The following is a 19,276-nucleotide window of genomic DNA, read 5'->3' as shown; positions in this document are numbered from 1 at the left end:
GTGCTCCTCCAGATGGCGAGAATGCAGTAACACTCGTGACAGAATAGCTAAGAAAGCAGCAGGATGTGCACACAGCCCAGTGTAAATCCACCACTCGTGCACTCTTATTGTGTTAATGACAAGTTGCAGAAAACACCCACAAAAAGACACCAGTCTGGAGGGGCCTGTGGAAAGTCCTAAAGAAAGTACTAAAGAGACAGACCTGCTGAATTTGCTGGGGTTTATTTCACAGAAAACATGCATGGAATAGAGCTGCAGGCCTGATCACAGATTCGCCTCCAGGAGACAGTCTATGTTTACTCCAAAATAAATCCCATCACGTTTTTAATGAGATTTACTCCCCAGTTAGTAAGCCTGGTTTCAAAAGTGCAGCTCTTGAACACAATCCAGAAATACCCGTGTCTAATTCCTACAGAATTCAGTTGTACAAGAGGGCCCAGTGAAGAGCTGAACAGCACGATCCCGTTTACTCCGAAGAAAGTCCCCTTGAGGTTTCCTCTGAGAAAGTGTGTAGGATCACACTGCACATCCTATTAATTTCAACGACATTTAAACATGGATGGTAACATTCTTCGGATAGTTGCCCCACATCTGTTCGACTTGACTTTCTAAAGCAGGTGTGGCTAAACTGTGACCCTCCAGATGTTGCTGGACTACAGTTTCCATCATTCCTGACCACGCTGGGTGGGGCTGATGGGGCAGGACCAGTCCAACAACATCTGGCAAGCCACAGGTTCCCCATTCCTGCTCTAAAGTTAGATAGCTGAGAGACTTAAACCATTGCTTCAAGAGCAGCTGCAACAAATTCATTGGAGTGTAAATAAGAGCTGGCTCTCAAAGCGATTGGAGGATCCCTATAATAAGTGGGAGAAAGTAAAGCTTTATTTCTTTTTAAAAAAAAACCTGATTATTTTGAATGAGTTGGTTGGGGTGGCTTTTGCTTTGGTTCTCTCGATTGTGTCTGAAGTTGCAGTTCCAATAATTTCCTACTTGATTATATTGTAGAAGCGTCAAATAAGAAAGGGGGGGGGAGAAGAAACCCTACAGGTTAAAATAAAATGTTATAGATTTCATTAAAAATAAAATAATCAGAATCATAATTTAAGAGGTTATTTCCTGGTGGAAATCCATTTGCACTGTCTCCCCCAAACATTAGACGAAATGGCATTGTTTACAAAAATTTATTAATACAAACTTTACACACTTTGAAATAACAGTTCTCAAAGTCCTGTTGATGGAAACCACGGGTGTTTTACTTTTTGCTGTAGTGCTTTTTTGATACTCAAGTTGCTACACAGAAGGAAGAAAAAATATATAGATATAGATAGATATCTCCAAAATACTGACATCTAACCTCAGTGATCACTGGATTTCCAATTGGATCCATGGGATTTAAGGCTCTTGGCGACAAAGGATAGGTATCCTAGACAGGCGACCACGGGCTGTGTGGAGAAACGTTACGCTGGCAGACTGACTGAAACTGACTAGCCCACTGGACTAGCAAGGCGAAGCTGAGCACGACTAGCACGTCAAAAGGGAGCCCCTAGAGGTCGCCGTCGCGTCATCGCACCAAACATGGGACACAAACACACAGCAAGAGGTCCTGCCCGTTGTCCTCGTCAAAGGAACAACTCGCGAGGCTTGGAGACTTAACACCAAAAGAAGGAAAGGGAAAGGGGGGGAAAGCGAAAAGAAAGAAATGCAAGCTGATGTGTTGCAGCATTGTAGGGCCACTAAATAGCCATCTGTGAACTCGTGGCGATTTAAAAGGCGAAGGGAAGGCACGAAAAGCTGCAAACGGCATCCTGCGTCACATGGCCTGAAGAGAATGCAAAATTCAAGTAAGATTGATCTCATACACACCACTCAGGCATCAGATCGAAGGCCCTCGACGGCTGCGCTACCGCTGGCTGCAGCCGTAGCCTGCCTGGGACCTGCATGCAAACTCGATTGGGTTTGCTGTGATGGATTACTCGGGGCCCGGATCAGACCGGGGGGGGGAAGAGTCTGACGGGTGAGACGGGCGCCTTTTCTCTGCTCGACGGCTGAGTGGCTCGTAAAGCAAGACGAGGCGCTGGGCTCGAGGGGGCGCTGGCGTGCACCTTCGCCCCGGCTTTGCCCTTAGGAGATGCGTTCCATTCATTTCAACGGGGAGCCGGCTGCTAAACTGCCGTCGGGATCAGAGTGCCAATCTCTCAAGAGCTTCCAGATCTCCCCACCACCCGTTTTCAGTAGCTGAGGAGCTGGGAATCCTGCTGACGATTCTCGCAGATAAAAATCCCCTTTACTCGGAAAAACAAGGGCCATTCATAACAGGGCTGTCGTTTCAGACACCAAGGATAATTCTACGTTAAAGTTACGGGGCGGGCACAGCAGAACTACAGATGCGCTGCGCATTTTAAAGCAGTCTCCTACCCCTTGAAACGGTCGCGGCTTCCCTCAAAGAATTCTGGGGACCGTAGTTTCTTAAGGAGTGCTGAGTTGCTAGGAGAGACCCCTGTTATTCCCCTCAAAGAGCTACAGTTATCAGAGCTCCCTGAGTAGAGGGGCTGATTGTTAAACCACTCTTGCAATCCTAGCTCTGTGAGGGGAATAGTGCGTCTCCTAACAAGGCTCAGCACCCTTAACAAACTACAGCTATCGGGATTCTCTGCGGGGTGCGATGCTGCTTTCAATGTTCAGCGCAGCTATTTGTTGCGCGTGCTCTTTCATATACCCCATAATAACTAGAAGCAATGTTATCAACACAGAAAAAAAGGTTGCCTTCTCCCTTCTTCTATTTAATTTTTTGAAGCAAAGGAGACTGTCCTTAGTATGGTCATATTTGTCCTGCTTTTAACTTGACTAACTAGAGGTGTCCAATACAGGAGGAAGAATCACACGGAGTTGGAAACCTGGGCAACTTTTTAACTTGGGAGATACGCTTTGCATCGAGGTTAGGTTTTCACCCCGTTGACTTCAGTTGAACAGTCAAGCAAAATCCCACTGCTAAAAAAAGAGATTTCTTTCCAGCACATGAATGAAAGGTGGCAACCTAAATGGATTTAGATCCAAGTCCTACAACTCAACAAGGAGATCTGGGATGGGGGCTCTAGAAATAAGGCGCCCACCCGTTTGGTCGAGTCTGAGCTGCGGGAGACCCAATTAATCCGAGGCCACCCTATGATTGAAGCTGATTGACACCCTGATCCTTTAAGGCGCATTGCAGCCGGCAGCCAACATCCCAAAAGGTACTCAGCTCGTTAAAGCAATGGTGCCGTCGAGACAGGACCCTGGGAAGAAAGACCTGGGTCCCTAAATACAGTAGGGCTTGTTTACCATCTGAAGGGGAGCGGGAGAGCCGCCAAGGCTATTCAACCCAGGGTAAAATGACCGTAATGCACCACTGTGTTAAGAGAACCCTCAACAAATGTGTTTTCCATTGAAATGAATGGGACGTCCTTCTGGATAAGTCTGCTGACTTAAAAATGCCAAGTTCCCTTGATTTCAGTGGGAACAGGGAGAGGGGCGGGGTGTTGCTTGTTCTTTGAGCAGCTTCCGTTCATTCATACCTGTGACTGGCGCCGTGCGCAGGCGCATGTCAAATAAGTGTGAATGAACAGAAGGCAGGACAAAGACCATCAAGGAGAATGGACGGTTTGGAACTGCAACCTTCAGCCCCACTGAGTTCAACAGAACTAGATCGGCTTCGAACCACCCTATTTACATTTGGCAGTTAATTCTCTGGAGGAAAGAGGGGGAAAACAAGTCCCTTCTGAGTTGGGACTATTTCAATACCCACTGCACACAATCCAAGGGATTATTTCAATGCCCTCCACACACTTCACACACAAACACAAACGCACGCGCAGGCGCACACGCACTCACATTTCAAGGTCCCCGTCCCCACAGAAAGATGCTTGATCAGGTCTTAGAAACTGAAGCGCAGAGGGAACACTACACATTCTAGCATGACCAAAGTTGATTGTATGAAATAAATTTTACTAAGCGGTTAAAGCCATAATGTAGAAAAATACATTTTAAACCTCCAAACTCAATAAATCAACAAGGAACCGAAAAGGAAAGGAAAAATAAAGAAAAAAAAACTTTTTCGTCATAGTGCATAATTCTTTAGTGGTGGAATATATAGAGAGATATATAGATATATGCGCTACAGCAGGGGGGGAGGGGCCTAAGACAGTCTGACAATTAAGAGCTTGCATCATAACAAAACCAAAAGTGCCTGAGGCGTTCACAATATAATTGTTGGTTGTTGCTTTCGAGGGGAAAAAGAAACGAAAGTGGCCCCGATGGAAAACACAACATTTGCGAGAGAGGCCATAGAGGGCGGAGAAGCGAAAGTTCTATCAGGGAACCATGAACTGGGGCGGGGGGGGGGGAGAGTGAAAGCGACTCCCACCGGGTGGGCGGGCGGGGCGGGGGGCGATTATCAAGAGAGAACGCTAGCCAATATATCACAAGATGAGAAGAAGGATGGACAGCACTGGAGAGTTACACGTGAATACTTTGCATCAAGATCCGATACCAAACAGCTCGTAGGCCGATGGATCTCTTTGAGGCGGGATCCACACCTGCAGCAGAATAGGTGGAAACGGAAGGTGGTAGAGTTGCTAAGGTTGCAGAGTGGAATATACCATTTCAGATTACAGGTGCACTTTTTTAATTAAAAAAATGCACCCTTTAATTATTTCTATATCTTATTAACTTCTGGCGTTGGGAATGGAGGAATGGGACTGTACTAGAATCTTCCTTCCAGTTCTCTACTGACAGGGCTCTTTCTTTCTTTCTTTCTTTCTTTCTTTCTTTCTTTCTTTCTTTCTGAAGTGCTATTGTCCACTTTGCCATCACGAGTTTCACCTCCGTCTGCTGCATGGATAGATCCGGCCTGATGGGGCATGTTATCTTTAACTCCTAGAACCTAGTCTGTGCCAAGTCCAAAACCCAAAGGGATGGGGTAGGGGGGTCGTTTCTTCTCTATTCCGCCCTAGATCTGAACTCCGAACTTCCTAACGGATCGAACTTATTACTTCTGAGGCTACCTCAGGGTTGGATCCAGACTTTGGCGTTCTTAGAGTTGACGCATCGATCTATTCTGAGTATGGCCAAGTCTGGACCCTACATATGCACAGTGTGAGATATGTATATATTTATACACAGTGCATTGTGTATCTATATGTGTATACACACACCTGCATATGGGAAGAGGCCCCCTTCTTAGTCTGCTATCCCAGAAACCAGAAAAAAACAACTCTTCCAGGATTTCTCATTGGGGCGCAACTATTTATTTCGACAATTTGCATCCTGCTGAACTACAATCGTCTCTTAAACTACTGGACCCTGGTCTTCTCTACTTACAAGCGCTAAGGCGGATCGGCATGACCCTTCACCCCCTTTCCCCTCCTACAGGTAGGGAGAGGCGCTCCTTTGCCCCCCCCCCATTGAGAGGAGTGGCCAGGAGAGAGGGGTTCTGGGGCGAGGGGTGGCCGATGCACCTTAAACGGTCTTGCAGGCTCCGTTCTTCACTTGGTCTCAGAGCAGATCCAGATACATAGAAAAAAGGGCAGTCAGAGTAAAGCAGGGAAATGTCATTTCTAGCAAGGGAGGGGGAGGAGGAAGGACGTGTCAAAGGAGCCTGACAGGAGACTCACCAGGGCAAGGAACTGCGTCAGTAATTCTCCCAAATCAATAGCCTCATATTCCCCTTGTAGCAGGGCATCTTTGTCTATGTACAGTAGCAAATGGAGAATAGTAATTTCTTCAACCCTGTCATGGATAAAAATACTCTCCTTTTAATTTCCATTACAAAAATAGGAGCAATATTCAAAACAATGATTGTCTTCTCCACTTTTTTCTCTTCTTTTTTTTAAATATAAAAACATAAAACAGCTCAGGCGAATGTCCTCGGTCTCTTGTGCAAATGCTAACCACTGCAGCATCAATTGGTCCTCTCTAATTCCCTAGTCTATCGAGCTAGCTCTAGCAGGTCTATAGATTCTAATCTTAACATTTAGTTAGTTTAAGGATTGGTCCACAAAGTAGATCTGTGCGTTTTCTCTAGTGCTTATTCTTAAATATTATTTTGGTACAAAAGAAAAACAATATTATTATCAAAATATTCATTTAATGGCTTTACTTCATACATAAATACATGTTTAGATAACACAGGAGCGGTGATTGATCAGTCAGTTTGGAAATGACTTTTTAGGGACGGGGGCGGGTTGGGGGGGTCCTCTCTCGGATTTTTTTTCCCCGGGGGCTTTTGTATACACTGGAGCGATTGGGAAATTCATCGCTACAAATAGGCTACTCGGCGTCCTTTGTTTCTAACTCTTTGTTTATACCTTTTCCCCAGGACTGCTGCCAAGTATTTCTTGACAGCCATTTGTTTTCGGTAGCGGCTGTAGCTGTCTGTGAATATGCCGTCCGAGTGCCTTTTGGAAAGCGGTTCCGAGTCATCCTCCAGGCCGCTCGCTCCGCTGCAAGGAGTAGGGGAAAGAGAGGAGGAGAGAAAAAGAAGAAGGCAAAGCGAAACGTGGTTGCAAAATCGGAAACCGCCAACCCTGCCGCAGGAGCTACGTCTTTCGGAAGCAGAAAAGGGAAAGGGGTCGGGAAATTGCGCCCCAAATGCACAGGCAGGCCACCTTAACGCCCAGAAGGCTGGTCAGTTTCACTGCCAAGGGGCGTTTGCTGGATGGACTCAGTGTAGACTCTTATTGCGCACCATCTTGTTCATAAACAAGAGGAAGGAGTCACTTTCTATTCTTCTTTATCTTCCATTGTATTGCTTTCTGCTGTGTGTGTGTGTGTGTGTGTGTGTGTGTGTGTGTTGGGGGGGGGTGTCCCAGCTTTCCCTTTTCTTTCCTACCCAGGCTTGCTCCACAGGCCAATGCCCCCCATGCCAAACAATAAGCCCCTCGCGATCTGCCCCGATTAATCTTCATCCTTTTAACAATTCGAAGCTTTATGTGTGTATGTGTTTCCCCTTTTATATCATCCTCATTATCACCATCCTTTTTATCACAGTTATCCAAAAACATTTGGTCTAGGGAAGGATCTGGCGGTGGAGTGTGCAGGGACGGGGGTTTTGTTTTGTTTTGTTCCTTGAAAGATGGGGGTCGCTCCTTTCAAGCAGCGCGAGCAACACGTAGAGCAGGGGCCGGAGCAATAAAGGGCAGGTTCTTTCCCCGGCGCCAAGAAACAAAGGCTTTCTCTAACCACGCTGCGGAAGTTGAAGTGTGATCATAATACAAGTCGACAGTCGGGAGACAATCTCTTCCTGGCATGAATTATTCATCCTGAAATGGTGTAATCCATTTCCCCCTGGGCTTTATTAAAATGTTGCCTTCTGCCGATACACGCGCGAGCTGGCATCCGGCTAGGAGGGTTGATTTCAAAGCAGAGGTCGGGGACCGGGAGGGAGAAGGAAGGAGGGGCTGCTTTGTTTTTATTTCCCATTTTATTTCTTTTCCGCACGTTCTGTGGTCAGTCTGCGCCTGGATCTATGAAAATGATGCCCTCTTCCTCCCAAAGGAGCCTCGAGTATTTATTTAATCATCCCCAGCATGTTGGAGGGGGTCGGTCAGACTCTGCGGAGGAGCGAACTGTGCAACTGACAAGGTCTTTATCAGCTGAGCTTGTCGCCGCACCTTTTCATCCTGTCAAGCTGAATGGGGCGGGGAGGAAGGCCGGTTGTGTCACATTCGAGGGAGCGTGGAGGATTAGCAACCCTATTTAACAATATAGCCCAATCCTCTGAAGGTTGTAAACCGGGAAAGCCCACCTCTCCGGGAGTTCAGCCCAGTTCTGTTTAATAATACTCTTCTCTAGATGACATTCCACCCGTAGTTTGATCAACAGCCCAACTTAACGGCGACGACCCGATTGGCACCCAGATTCCCTAAACGCGAAAACAGACTTGTTGGTATAGCTGTCAACATTTCCCTTCTTTTAAGGGAAATTCCCTTATTCCGAATAGGATTCCTCGCAAGAAAAGGGAAAAGTTGACAGCTATGCTTGTTGGTGTTCCACAAACCCTGGGACAGCTTGATCCAGAACTGTGAATCGAACTGTGATCCAGGTTTGCATGCATTTCTATCGTTTGTGCAGAGATGTCAGATCCGCTGAGCGCTACAAAATAACATGCCCAGTGCCATTTAATCCATTCTAACCCCATGGGATGGTTCATTAATATTTGTTCCTTAGATTCTCCCCCGCCCCCTTACACACACACCCTCCCTCCCTCCCCCCACCCCCACCCAAACAAGGAAGACCGTCTTACCCCACCCGCTTGGCCATCAGAGAATGAAGGTACTTCCTCGCCGATAACTGGCCCAAGACTTTCCTGTAGGCTTTATTAAAGATCCCATCCGCATGCCTAGAAAGAAGAAACGAAGGGGGGAGGGAAGTGGTGGAGAGAGGGAGGGAGGAGGAGGGAGACACAGAGATCAAAATAAAACAGGCAACAAACCACAACCAGCAAGCTGGTGGAGGAACCTAGTACTACCCAGAGCTCATCCTGCAGGGAAACCTCAGCAAGGGGGGGGGAAATCTGGGGGTCGGCCTCTGCTTGGGTCCCCCAGGGACCTTGGGCCGCTCCTGCATGGGCAGCGGAGTCTCGAGCGCGCGCGCGCGCGCTCCCACCCCTCTTCCCCCCCCCCCCAAGTGGCAGCTGTCGGGGCAATTCGGGTCATTTTCTAGGACGGGGCGCGCGGCGCGCTGCTCAGAAACTGGCTTTTTTTCCCGGAGAGAGGTAAGTCGGATTGCTCGCCTCCTTCTTCCCCACCCCGTCTGTTCTCGGTCTGACGCGGAAACCTTGCAGAGGAGGATCCTCGGCTTGAGAAGGGTGCTTCTCCTCCTCACCCCCTTCCAAAGACAAAGCGGAGGAAGGCTGGGAAACCACCTCTCTTCCCACCCCACCCCCACTGGCCCGCCACACCCACCGCGCGGTCCATTGCGCAGCTGCTCCGGCGCAAGGGGCGCGTCCAGTCCAGGTCAGGGTGCCCAGGATGGCAGCCTGCACTGAACTCTATCTATCTGTGGCTTAATCACCTCTTTTCCGGTGGGTAATACAAGGTGTACACGTCGTCCAGCATGGAGGAAGGGTCGGCTATCCCGAGGGGCTCGCTGTCGAAGGCGTAGTCGGGCAGGGTGTTGCCGTCTTCGTCGTACGCTTCATCTTCCAGCCTGTTGTAGAGGGAAACAGGCGCCGCGCCTTGAGTGCGGGATCGCGGCGGGAGCGGGGCGGGTGGGCACGTCGAGGGGGCGGCGGTGGGAGGAGGGGGAGGCGGCACTGGCTGGGACCATGAGGCACCCTCACCCCACTCAGATGCACCCATGGCGCCCGAGGCTCGCTCCCTTTCCCCCCACTTCGCTTCCCCTAAGCTTGGTCTGCCCCCTTAGCCGCGAGGAAGAAGACTGCCAGCCAGCTAAGGGAGCCCCCCCCCAAAAAAAGGGAAAGAAAGAGCCCCACAGGCTGCTAAAACGAGAGGAGGGAGGAGGAGGGGCAGACATCTCTGCAGCAATTCCTCCTGCTCGCCAGCCTCCTGTTTTGTCCTTCTATTACACTTTCAATCCAGAGGTCCACGTCCAGTTCTCCGTTCCTAGGTAGCGTTCAAAGGACTTCGCGCATCTTTTCTCATTCAAGCCAAAGGCTTTTCGCGCTCCCAGTTGACCCAGTGGGACAAAGGGGGGGATCTTGAACTCAAGACCTCCCCACCCCGTTATCCTTTCTGCCTTTCTGCAAATCGGGTTCGTTTCGATTTTATTTCGGTGTCTCGGACAGTTCAGAGCCAATGGGAGTGGAGTGGATCAGAGCATGCATGGAGGCTGGGAGATTGGGTTGAAATCCTCGCTTGGCCATGTCACTTGTTGGGGGGAGACCTTGGGCACGTAGGGACGAATTAACCATTACATTGATAGGGTTCAGGCCAGTGATGGGAACCTGTGGACCTCCGGATGTTAACGGACTCCATCAACCCCAGTTAGGCTGGATGTCGAGACAGCAACCGGAGAGTCTCCCTCTGTTTCCCAGTTAAGCTCAATGGGCGACCTCGGACCCACCACTTTCTTGTAGCCTGGTCTTCCTCACAGGGCTGTTGTGAAATGAGAATCTATGTATGTAGGCATGAACTACATCACTCGTGACTTTGCCACAGCTATAGGGTAGAAGAGGGATTTCCCTTTAAAGAAATTAGTGTTCCGATATTTATCTATTTCTTTTCTCATTTTAATACATATTAATTTTAGATAATTCGTTTGATGAATTAATGCTTCTCTCCCTCGGCAACATACAGTTCCCTCCTATTAGCCTAAGATCCCTTGCACCCTTAATCCAGGCCTGTCGGCAACGCAGAATCTAACCAGGGAACGGTGTAAAAACGTTGGGAGATGAAATGATCTTTATACACCCAACACACGCCATTCACACGCAGTGTCTGGGAAGCAGGCCAGAATCAGCGTGTGAAAAATAAGCAATAGGGTTTTTATTATGGGTATATTTTTAATGCCTATATATTTTCTTCACATATTTGAAAGAGCTCTGGTAAGACACACTTTTACAATGCATAAGATTTAATCCCTCGCATCTCCTGGTAGGACTGGAAAAGCTTCTGTCTCGACCAGTTCTCCTCAACCTTGGGTCCCAGATCTTTCTGGATTACAACTCCCGTCATTCCTGACCATTGGCTAAACTGGCCGGGGCATGATGGGAGTTGTAGTCTATGGAGCTTCAAGACTGAAGAACATTGGAAATCCTAAACTGACTGTAATGCTGTGGCTCGGTTTAAGGCAGCTTCCTGTGGGCTGGGTTTTCTTCCCACCTCCTCCCAAGGCCTCAGGGTGTCCCTACTCCTGAGAAGTAGGAGGAGACCCCCTGGGGAGGAGACATCTCTAAAAACGCATGAATGGAGCGGCTCTGGACTCGGGGCATGAGTTTGCGTTTCTCCCCTTTCTTCCTTCCTCTGCGCAAGCAGACACACGCTCTCCGCTCTCTTTTCTGCGTCTTACAACGGTTCCCCACCCCTCCCCGCTTCCCACCCAGCCTGATCTCCGTCGTGGTCTCCCTGCTGCCGGATTTAGGTCACTGCGCGTCTCTCCGGCAGCTATTTTCGTCTGCGGAGCTCTGGCAGGAGCTATCAATAATGGATGCTCCTCAAGTGTTTCGCGGCTGCTAATTCAGGCGCTTGAACGGAGCCAAGAGCCGCCCAAGTGCCTCCCCCGCTACATCCACTGCGGGGGGGGGGTAGGAGGGTCCCCCTCCCCGGGACTGACAGCTGCTCCCACCCCCCGCCACCCAGCCCCACCAACTCCCAGGTCTGGGCTGGCAAAGAGGGCTGAAAGACCTGGGGGAACCTAGGACAACAATCTTGCAAGAGGGTGGGGAGGATGGTTCGTCTCAGGACAACCTCAGAGCCTGGGTAGGAGCGTCCTGGCGCGTTGGGCACTCTATCGCCAGGACTGAGCCGCTTTCATTCTCAGTGGTTCCTCCTCGGGGGCAGGGAAAGCCTCGTGCTTCCCCAAGATTGGTGGCAGATCACAAGAATCCGCCCCTCCTCCTCCCAATTCTTCTGATCTAGAAACCAATAGGGGTCAGCAGCGTTCTTGGCTTCTGTCCCTCTTAAAGAGGAGGGGGGAAAGGAACGCTGGGGGAAAGCACCCTGTTGGTCTGGGCGCAGCAGCCTTCCCGAACTTAGCACCCTGACGGAAGTCCTCAGCACCTCTCCGCAAGCGGTCTCCGCAGGACCACCTTGGAGGGATTTTCGAAAAAGCGCAATATTTGTCTTGCTGACTCAAAAATCCCATCTTGCTCTGCCTTCTGTCCTCTAGAGTGGTTTGCCCTAAGCGTTTGGGAAGTTCACAAGCAGCCGTTCGTTACAGATCGGCTGCTCCTGATCAAGGAGGCTCCACTTTTAATAAGAGGAAATTTGGAACAAAGGGGTATAAAGTCGATACAACCAACTTAGGTTATGCGGAAGGAGCCTTGTGCCGTATTAAAGGTTATAGACTCCTGGTCGACTCAGGCTCCCTTTGGGGTAATTTTGGGAGCAACTACTCTCTACTACTCTATCTCTACTACCAACCGTCTGTCGATACTGCTAATGATAACAGGGAAATGCTCCCGGGTGGTGTTACAGGCTTGTCCTGCCATCCTAAAAGTAACGTTGCTATCATCAATCCATAGTCTATACTCTACTATAAATCACTGTGGAGCTTATTGCCAAAGGAACGTGCTCAGGTTCCTGGTATGAGACAATTGACTGAGGGATAAGGTTTAAACAGCCTAGATTTAAAAAACACATTTCATTGGAATTTAACTTCCTGGGGCATGCATTTGGGTTTGCAACCTTAAGGTACAGGCCTGCTCGTTAGATTCAGTATGGTTATTCCAGAAGCAAACCTTTTGGTAAGAATCCCAGTTGAATGGCATTTGGTGGAGCGATCTTAGCAGTCCATTCACATTTTCCTTTCAATAGAAGTTATACTTGCGGGAAATCAATTTAGTAAGGCTCAATGCTACAGTGTTTCCATTTAGAAGACCCGCACCATCGAAGCTTTAAAATCTTGCAGAGAAATCTGAAGATCGAAATGACAAACTGCGCCAGCCAATAGAATTTCACGGATGGGGCCAACCCTACACACTTCACGCGTATACATTAATGGTAGCTTCAGTCTGGGCCACGGCGATTCACTTTAAGCTGCCTTCCCTAGATGCCCATCTTCCTTCTAAGCACGGCTGCTTAAGCAGCAGGCGCCATTGAAATTAGCGGGGCCTCCGCCAGGTACATGCATTAGTCCTACCGAGTTCAACGATTCCAAGTACTATAGGATGTGATCGTATCAGTGCATCATGTGTGGATTGAGTCGCCCATCATACATACCGTAACACTTCTGCTGTAATATATTACTCACTAGATGTAATTTCCTACCTGTGATCCGTACTGCCAGAAACGTAGCAGATACCGCAGAGTCCTTAGCTATAACCCAAACCCTTCCTCTAACAATTTGCCTACAGGTTCAGTACCTGCCAGGCAAACGCAGCAGGTAATAGGCAGCCAAATTCGGGATTAGAAGTCTACATGTATACCTATGTCCTAGATAGAAACATGCTTTCGTTGTGAGCCCAGGGATGCTCCTATGCACACAATCTAAAATCATAAAAGGGTTTGTTCCAGAATATATGTACATAGAATTGGGCTACAGGTACATTTATTTCGGAGTCAACGTTTTAGATATCAGAATGGCTGGTCTATCATAATCTGCCTGTATTTCTCAATGTTTGGCACTCTGATTATCTGGAAAGAAACTCCATATATCTCACAACTGTTGCAGATAAACACACATAAGCTTCACACACCCACACCCTGCTTCTAAACGCATAACTTGGAGTTAATAGCCCAAGGAAGATTTAGGATAGCAGCCTGGCATGTCAATGAGTGGCTTTATATTTCGGTTTATGCTTCAGACCCAACCCCATGGATTGGTGGTATGGAATTCATACCACAGAACAGAAAGCAAATGGGAACCCCAAGATAAGCATTGCTTATATTGGAGAAAGCGGAGGAGGGTGAAATGAAATTCTATACATTCCGGAGACGAATATATTGTAGGATATCGCGATTTCCTACGAGCATTTAATTAAGTAATTTTCAGGCGCGCGCACCAGCACGCACGCGCACTCTCTTTCACACAGAGAGAGAGAGAGACACACACACCAAACGCAACTTGCACAGTTGCTCGGTAGTCAATTTCACTGCTGCGCTAAGGACAGCAGCCTGTGTTTCTAACCTGGAGGGTTCCTTAGAGCATCAGCTATCAATGTCTCTAAGCAAGTGACCTAACCCGGACTTGGAACCTTGAGCTGTGTGGGTTCCCCAAGGTTAGAGAATGAGGGAATTCTTGGGGAGTTTTCCTTCTTGGCAAGGAAAGGGCCAATTTGTCTCTAGCTGGAGGCTAGAAGGCTGAATCTGAGCTGGACAGCTCCCAGCGAAGCGTCTGGACCCGGTTAGCAGTGGCGAGAGAAGGGTGGGGGAAAGAAATCCCGTGCAGTATAATAAGCCAAGCCCTGGCTCCCAGTCGGGTGGGGAGAGCCGGGCATTCACTCACCTCAGCGCGGGGTATTGGAGTCCAGCAGCAGGCGAGCAGTAGACGATGCAGTGCATGATTATCCCATAGACCAGCAGGGCGAGAAGCGCTTTGTTACACATTGCCACTCTAGGAGGGTGGGAAAGAGAAACCGCGGTCACAAGGGGCTCCTAGGGGGCTCCCTGTCCCCTTCCCCAGCTTTGTCCAGTAAAGAACCAGCTCTTGTCACCTTGAAGCTATCAGATGCTGGGGAACCCGCCTGTGGGACTTTTCACCAACCCAGGCACAACCTCTCCCACCCACCCGCCCCCTCCTCCCCCCCCCCCCGCACTGCCATGCCCCTCTCCCCCGCCCCGATTCCGCTCATTCGCCTTACCATTCAACTCTGGAAACCAGGCGCAAGACTGGATCTGAATCAAGGAGGATTTCTCCCCTCTTGTTGTTGTTGTTGTTGCTGTTGTTCTCCTCCTTCTCCCGCTCTCTTCCTTCCAGGAAGTTTTGGTGGGGATAGTTAATCCTCCTGAAGCATCGTCTCTCTCTCGGTTTCCCTCTGTGTCTCTTGCTTTCTTCCTCTGATGGGCAAAGAGGGAAACCGCAGAAAGGGAGGGGGCGTGGGACAGACAAGCAGATCGACTTGTTAGCTGCCTAGCTTGGGGGGGGGGTTGCTCAGCTCAAATTTTTTAAAAGTTGCAGGTGTAAAGTGGAGTCTGCCAGGCAGGCAAGAGACAAGGGGAGAGAGAGAGGGTGAGGAGAGGAAGAAGGGGAAATCCTTGCAGGAAGGAAGAGGGAAACAGAAAGGGAGAAAGTGGGAACTGGCTGCGTTATAGCAAATGCTACAGAGCGGTGGTTTTCCCCTTCCCTGAGCAGCTCTTGGCTTCAGCGTCGATTTGTCTCCTTTTGCTTCACTACCTCCTCCTTTCTTCTCCTTTCTTCCCCCTTCTGTGCCTTCCAAGCTGACCAGCTTTGGCTGCTGGATGCTGACAGCCCCGGCTCCCACCTTAGCTACCAGATCTTTTGCACTCTCTTTGCTTTCTGTTCCCAGCTCTCTGTTGTAAACAGGGGGTCTCTCCCTCTCTTTCTCTCAATCTCTCTGCCTTGTTGCCTTGCCGGGTGTCTGGCTTGTTTTGTTTCTCTGTTGATGTGGCGTTCGGATTTTTATTTGCCAATGACTTTTTTTATTGTTGTTGTTGCAGTCACGTAATAATCGGTATCAGAAAAGACGTCACCACCCCAATTCCTCAAGGAACAGAACAATCCCAACTTCAAGATGATGCGAGCAGGAGTCATAAGCTTCTCATAAGCACTTTAACTTACACCTCCCCCCCGCCCCTTCCCAACCAAAACTCTCACTGAGGTGGCTAATTTTCGAATTTCACATTTCCCCTATATTTCAGAGACGGGTCATTCGATTGCATGTCTCTTGCAGAAAGTCTGTCCTTCACATATACTTTTTTCTCCTCTTCCTAAACGCCTTGCTTGGAAATAATCCCCATTGATTTCAATGGAAATTGCTTCCAAGTAAGTGGACTCCGGTCATTTTTCAAACAGAAGACTTGCTATTTGTTTACAAAGCCAAGAAATCTTGGGCATGTGCTTCTTTAACCAGTGCAATTAAATATTTCAATCTCTGTTTTTGTTGCCGTCGTCATTACATTACTATTAATTTCCCCTCCAAAGCTGTTTGAAGTCTTAGAGGATTCTCTATAATTTTCTAATTAGAGATGGCAATTGACAGTCGGATGGATTGATTACCCGCTGGGCGAACAGTTGCTTTCCCACCGGAGCTGTCCAAACACTGTGGTGCTGAATGGCTTTGGCAACTGCACAAAGAACTTGGAAGAATGTTGCCCCCAAGATTGCTCCATATTTACAGAGCTCCCATGCTGGCAGGGCAAAATTAGAAATGTCATCGTTTTATTCATACGGTGATGGGGGCTTGTTGTCATACCATATTCACTGTGATTTATTTGCCCATTTTGAAAGTGTAATGAACATACGCATATTTATTCTCTGAATGTGGAAAGGGGTTGTATGCTTTATTAAAAAAATTGTGGACAGATCTCGGTTTTAGACGCCGTCTGAGAATTTCAACAACAAATAACACAAACGCCCAGGCAATGAGACGCAAGGAAATGATTAGAAATTGATAATTCTGGGAAAGTTATGTTTGTATCTTCTTCCTCCCATCTCCCCCTTTCCCCCCTGTAAACCCAAGCAGCTTGGACTTGGCAGGGAAGCACACGCAGGCGGGGAGGGTTTCCATTAAAACTTCATATGCAAGGGAATTCTTAAGGGAATCCCTCCTTGGGAATTCACAATCCATAAGCATTACTTTCCTGAAAATGATGTAGAGGAAGAGAGGCGATGGGGAAAAGATCACGTCTGGTCTCCGTTTCAAGTAATTTGGTATTACTGGCTTCTTGTTTCCTTCTTGAAGGTAGAAGTCCAGATCCATTTCAGAAAATTGTCTCAAGAATTGCAGACTGATGGAGCCACTGCCGTGCATGTTAATTATTAAGCTGATGAGCAAAAAAAGCAGGAAGAAGCGGAACCACAATGATTTTTTTTAACTTCCTGATTCAGTTATTTGGCTTGAACATGCACGCAGGAGCGCTTTAAAACATCGAGTTCTCAAAACTCAAAATGTTTATATAATTTAACAGAAAATAAGCTCCACTGCTTTCAGCAGCTGAAGGACACACAATGTTTACGATAGTTTTAATCAGATTTTGTCGATTAATTTTAATTGTGTTTTAGTTTTTTATATACAGGTAGAAATATTAGACTTTCTCCTTGAGCATGTAGCAAGAAAATAATATTTATTGTTTGTTTTTCTGATAGAATCAGTTGCCATCGAGGAACACTATTCGCTTGTGCTTTTTTAACTTCCACTATACTTCGTGTGAGCCGATACAAATAAAGTTTATTTTCTCCCTTCTTCAAATAACTAATTTATGGACTTACAAAAAAATCATTGAAACCTTCTGATGCGTTTCGCTACAGAAAACCTGTTGCAAGCAGCGTTCGCCACCTTGTGGAAAGTTTAAAAGGTGCGTGACTCAAACTCGCGTTCAGAGCTATCTTCTGTACAGGGACTTGGGAATGAAGTATCACAAGACGAAAGCTTCACAGCCCTGCATTTTACTCTACTTTTACTGTAGCTGAAGGCGCTGGGGAATCAAATCAGCCCATCTGAAATGGTTTCTCTCGTGTCTGGGTTTGTTATTGTTTTCTAAATAGTTGCTTTCCCTCCATGACTAAAAGAGAAAGAAAAGCACAGAATTAAAAGCCTGTGATGGTTGGAGAGTGTTCTCGAAGCTATCAGCACGAGTTTGACCAAACTGCGGGAGGCAGTGGAAGACAGGAGTGCCTGGCGTGCTCTGGTCCATGGGGTCTTGAAGAATCGGACACGACTAAACGACTAAATGACACAAGTCTGAAAGCAGCACACTCATTGGTCTACTCAGTGGTAGACAAACACTCATTGATCTCCACTCATGGCCACATGGTATATTTCTATGCTCCGAATAGTGTACAAGTGAGAAAAAGCAGAATGTCACTGGGAAAGGTAGGGCACTTTCCCTTAAATAACCTCTTTTCCAATCTTGCATTGTTAACTGCACTCCAGGCCCCCTGCTCACACAATGATTAATGTGCAAGGAACCCTCTGTCATGTATTCTGCAGGCAGTGCTGAATCTTTATAACACAGAGGTGCTGGGGCTCAACGATCCCCAGGGGCACATCCTCCTACCTAGAAGTGCTTTTTCATAATTCCAGATGTGCAGCGTCTGGTCTAGTAGCTCTCTAGTGTTTGTTGCCTATATTTCCTTCTTTCTGTTGTGGCCAGTGGCGTTCAGGAGAAGAAATGCAGTTTTTAAAATAAAATTAAAATCCTATAAAGAACTTTATTCTTGGAGATGACATGCAAATAAACTCAGGAACTAACAGGTGGTTTCTAGCATAAGCTTTTGTGGACCAGAGTCCACTTTGCTGGATGCATGAAGTGTTATCCTCAGCTGCCAAATGTATATTTGTGCTAAGCGGCAATGAAATTCAAAAAAATATATAGTCTATGGAAATGCTATGTGATGTATCTATTCATGACAGCAGAAATTGGTGATAACACTAATATCCTTTGTGTCATTATGCTAATTAACATGGTGGGGCAGGAAACTGTTATCTATCCAAGGAAATAATTGACACATATCTCATCATGTGTTTATACATGTGCCTATTAGCCTCAGACATCCAGTGCACTTACACTACATGTATGAGGCATATAAAGCAGAATAGACACCAGGTGCAATCATCACAAGAAATGACAAATACTGTGCAGTATTTCCTACCCAGAAATAGTACCATACCCACATAGGAAATTAGAAAGATGTTGGGTCTTGAGTATGTGCAAATCAATGTCAACCAGATTCTTGACTTGCATTATTCATAATTCATTTTATGAATCTTTTGCTGTTCTACTGACCAGAATAAAAAGTAACTCATGATTTAATCATTCAGAAGTGGCTAGGTGATTCCAGACATGGCTACCCACCTCTATCCCCCCTCAATGGTGTTTAGACAGAGCTTTAGCCTGTAAGATTATTTTTTGTGTGTTCTCATTATTATTTACATTGTTCATATTTTATTTGTTTCTATTTCATCTGTTCTTCATTATGTTTTAATTGGCTAATGTTTTTGAATTTGCTATTTTGCGTGTCATAGCTTTTATCTCTTGTTGTTAGCTGTCCATGATAAGGTGGGATATAAATATCTTTAATGCAACAAATAAAATAAAGTATCCATAGTGATAGTTAGAAAAAATCAAAATGGGATAGTCAAGATCAGTATGAACTGTATTATACAAAAAAAATCAAAAGAATATAACAATGAATGGCAGAATAGGATGAAGGCCAAAATCCTAAATGCACTTACTTGGGAGTAAGCCACATTGAATACAATGGGACTTACTATTGAGTAAGCATGAATGGTGCTGTTAAAATGAAGGCTTGTGCACAGCCAGTGAGAATTTAAAATCTAGTAATTTTGTTACCTTGAAAAGCAGAAACACTTCTATCTGTTATAAAATAGTTTGTCAGGTATGATGGAGTTCACAAATGCAGGGAGCTTTTTAAGTTTCACAAATCCAGAGCTTCCTTGGACACACAGAACCAGCTTCACAGTTTTTCGGATTCAGGCAAA

The 19,276-nt window shown here is 47.0% G+C and overlaps 1 protein-coding gene across 8 annotated transcripts; it reads right to left on the bottom strand.

Moving 5' to 3' along the window:
- Positions 1-206: 206 nt before the first annotated feature.
- On the bottom strand, positions 207-15,350 carry ADCYAP1 (adenylate cyclase activating polypeptide 1). 8 transcript variants are annotated; one of them, XM_081873235.1, is made up of 7 exons: positions 14,456-15,346; positions 14,101-14,208; positions 9,049-9,186; positions 8,279-8,374; positions 6,342-6,476; positions 5,649-5,763; positions 1,718-1,819 (listed from the first exon to the last, which is right to left on the bottom strand). In XM_081873235.1, the coding sequence occupies exons 2-7, from the start codon at positions 14,199-14,201 to the stop codon at positions 1,811-1,813; spliced, it is 594 nt and encodes a 197-aa protein (XP_081729361.1). In that variant the 5' UTR covers positions 14,202-14,208; positions 14,456-15,346; the 3' UTR covers positions 1,718-1,810. The 8 variants fall into 8 exon arrangements, with proteins under 8 accessions (XP_081729356.1, XP_081729355.1, XP_081729361.1 ...); XM_081873231.1 differs by lacking the exon at positions 1,718-1,819 and adding an exon at positions 4,412-4,571 and having other exon boundaries at positions 14,456-15,348; XM_081873230.1 differs by lacking the exon at positions 5,649-5,763 and having other exon boundaries at positions 207-1,819; positions 9,049-9,183; positions 14,456-15,350.
- Between the last annotated feature and the right edge of the window lie 3,926 nt (positions 15,351-19,276).

The sequence above is a fragment of the Podarcis erhardii genome (assembly GCF_964252035.2).
Source record: "Podarcis erhardii genome assembly, chromosome: 8".
Lineage (NCBI taxonomy): Eukaryota > Metazoa > Chordata > Lepidosauria > Squamata > Lacertidae > Podarcis > Podarcis erhardii.
Note: the sequence above shows the minus strand (reverse complement) of the source record. Positions and strands in the feature narration are given on the sequence as shown.